This window comes from Sinocyclocheilus grahami, unplaced genomic scaffold, assembly GCF_001515645.1.
Source record: "Sinocyclocheilus grahami isolate Dianchi unplaced genomic scaffold, SAMN03320097.WGS_v1.1 scaffold621.1, whole genome shotgun sequence".
NCBI lineage: Eukaryota > Metazoa > Chordata > Actinopteri > Cypriniformes > Cyprinidae > Sinocyclocheilus > Sinocyclocheilus grahami.
Window position 1 is genome coordinate 841,920 of NW_015505800.1, and position 1,644 is coordinate 843,563.

Below are 1,644 nucleotides of genomic sequence, written 5' to 3' on the forward strand. Positions count from 1 at the left end.
CTTTTACTTTCGCTTTGCAACATACATCATGTCAGGGAAGAAAACTAAAAAAGAAAATTATATTCCCAGAGCACCTCCCAGTGATCACCACATAAAATACAAGGGAAAAACATGAGACACTGCTTAATAATTTAACGTCTTCTAACAAAAGACAAAAAAACAAAAAACTAAAAAACATAGGCCTACACAAGTCCAGCAGAAAACTATTCTGGTAAGAGTGCTTTCCAACAAGAAGCACTTCAGTTCAAATTGTATTTATCAGGACTCATGGGATCTTATAAAAATAATCAAAATTGCAAACTAAATCCATAATATGGATATATTTAATATAATTTCGAAATGAGTGCGTGAACCCACAACCTCATGCCCAAACCTATCATGCGTATCACTAACTGGCAGTATGCCTTCTCTGCCTTTGAAAGGGTCATTTATATTCTCATAATATATTTTCCATATAGTGTCTTAATTTACTCCACAACCGGGGTTGACTGCTCAGCAGCCATATAACATATTGGTGTAAATCACTCATTTCTGTTATTGGATGACCTACTCAATAAAAACGCAACAGGAGAAACATATAATCAACAGCTACTATTGCGGAGAAAAAGAGAGAAAGAGCCGCCAGCAGCTGAATTTGTCTCGACAAAATCGGACCAACAAGTCAAGATCTAAAAGCTGCTGAATTTGCTGCTGTGCCGGCAGTAATAATAATAAATAAAATAATAATAAAAAATTCTAAAGTTTTAGTGCACATATACACTATATGGCTCTGCGGACGGCACCATCTTTGATTTTGCACAACTATTATATTCGTATAGAATGAGACGTAAAGAAATGTGAACTGTCAAAAGTGATAAGGAATAGCTAAGAGTGGTCCAGACCAACCTTACGAACGAATTACTTACAGAAGGTATACTTAACTAAGAACGTTTCGGGAAACACATATTAACGTAAAGGTACAACTTACGAACGACCTAGCATTAAGAAGGTTTCTGGAAACGCAGCCCAGAAGGCTGAATCCTGACTGACAGAGGAGGAGCTGGGGATGGAGGAGGGTAATTAGCTACTGAGCAATGTGAAAACTGCTGATTATACTGAGGGACCTTATATATGAATGCTTAGATAGGTGTCGTATTCTTATAGGTAGATGGGGATCAGCTGAGAGTCAGCTGATGCGAGCTTGACTAACGTGACCTGCCAGAACTAACGTTGCGCTTGATGTCTCAGGTGCTGATATTATTAACCAACAAATTGAACCTTATTGTAAAGGAAATACATTCTATAATGTTGTGATGGCTCTTACCTCGGGTATCACTGTCAGATGTACCACAGCATAATTTGAGTCTGGTAAGTCTTCTGCCTGAACAGTCAGAGTCAGGGTGATGGCTGTCCCTGCCTGGGCAGTATGAGGGGTCCTCAGCTCAACCTCTCTCTTCATAGAGCCCCTTGCACCGATAAACAGCCTAAAAATGGAATAATAACATGGATACATCTAACCCCTCTGACTGGAATATAAAATTATATTCATCTTTAACCAAACTACTGATACACATTCAAGGCTGGTGTATTTGTGTCATTTAGCTGGCTCTTTCGTTTCATCGTTCTCACCTTTGTTGGTCTGGGTGGGAGAGATACCCATGGTCA

General features: G+C 39.0%; 1 protein-coding gene across 1 annotated transcript in view; it reads right to left on the minus strand.

Annotated features, from left to right (window-relative positions):
* The window catches only part of LOC107557822 (von Willebrand factor A domain-containing protein 7-like), a 26,683-nt gene that overhangs the window by 3,506 nt on the left and 21,533 nt on the right, over window positions 1–1,644 (minus strand). Inside the window, exons 12-13 of the mRNA XM_016241373.1 lie at window positions 1,609–1,639; window positions 1,304–1,463 (exon numbers count right to left, since the gene is read on the minus strand). Coding sequence (XP_016096859.1) covers window positions 1,304–1,463; window positions 1,609–1,639 — 191 coding nt within the window. The remainder of the gene's footprint in view (window positions 1–1,303; window positions 1,464–1,608; window positions 1,640–1,644) is intronic.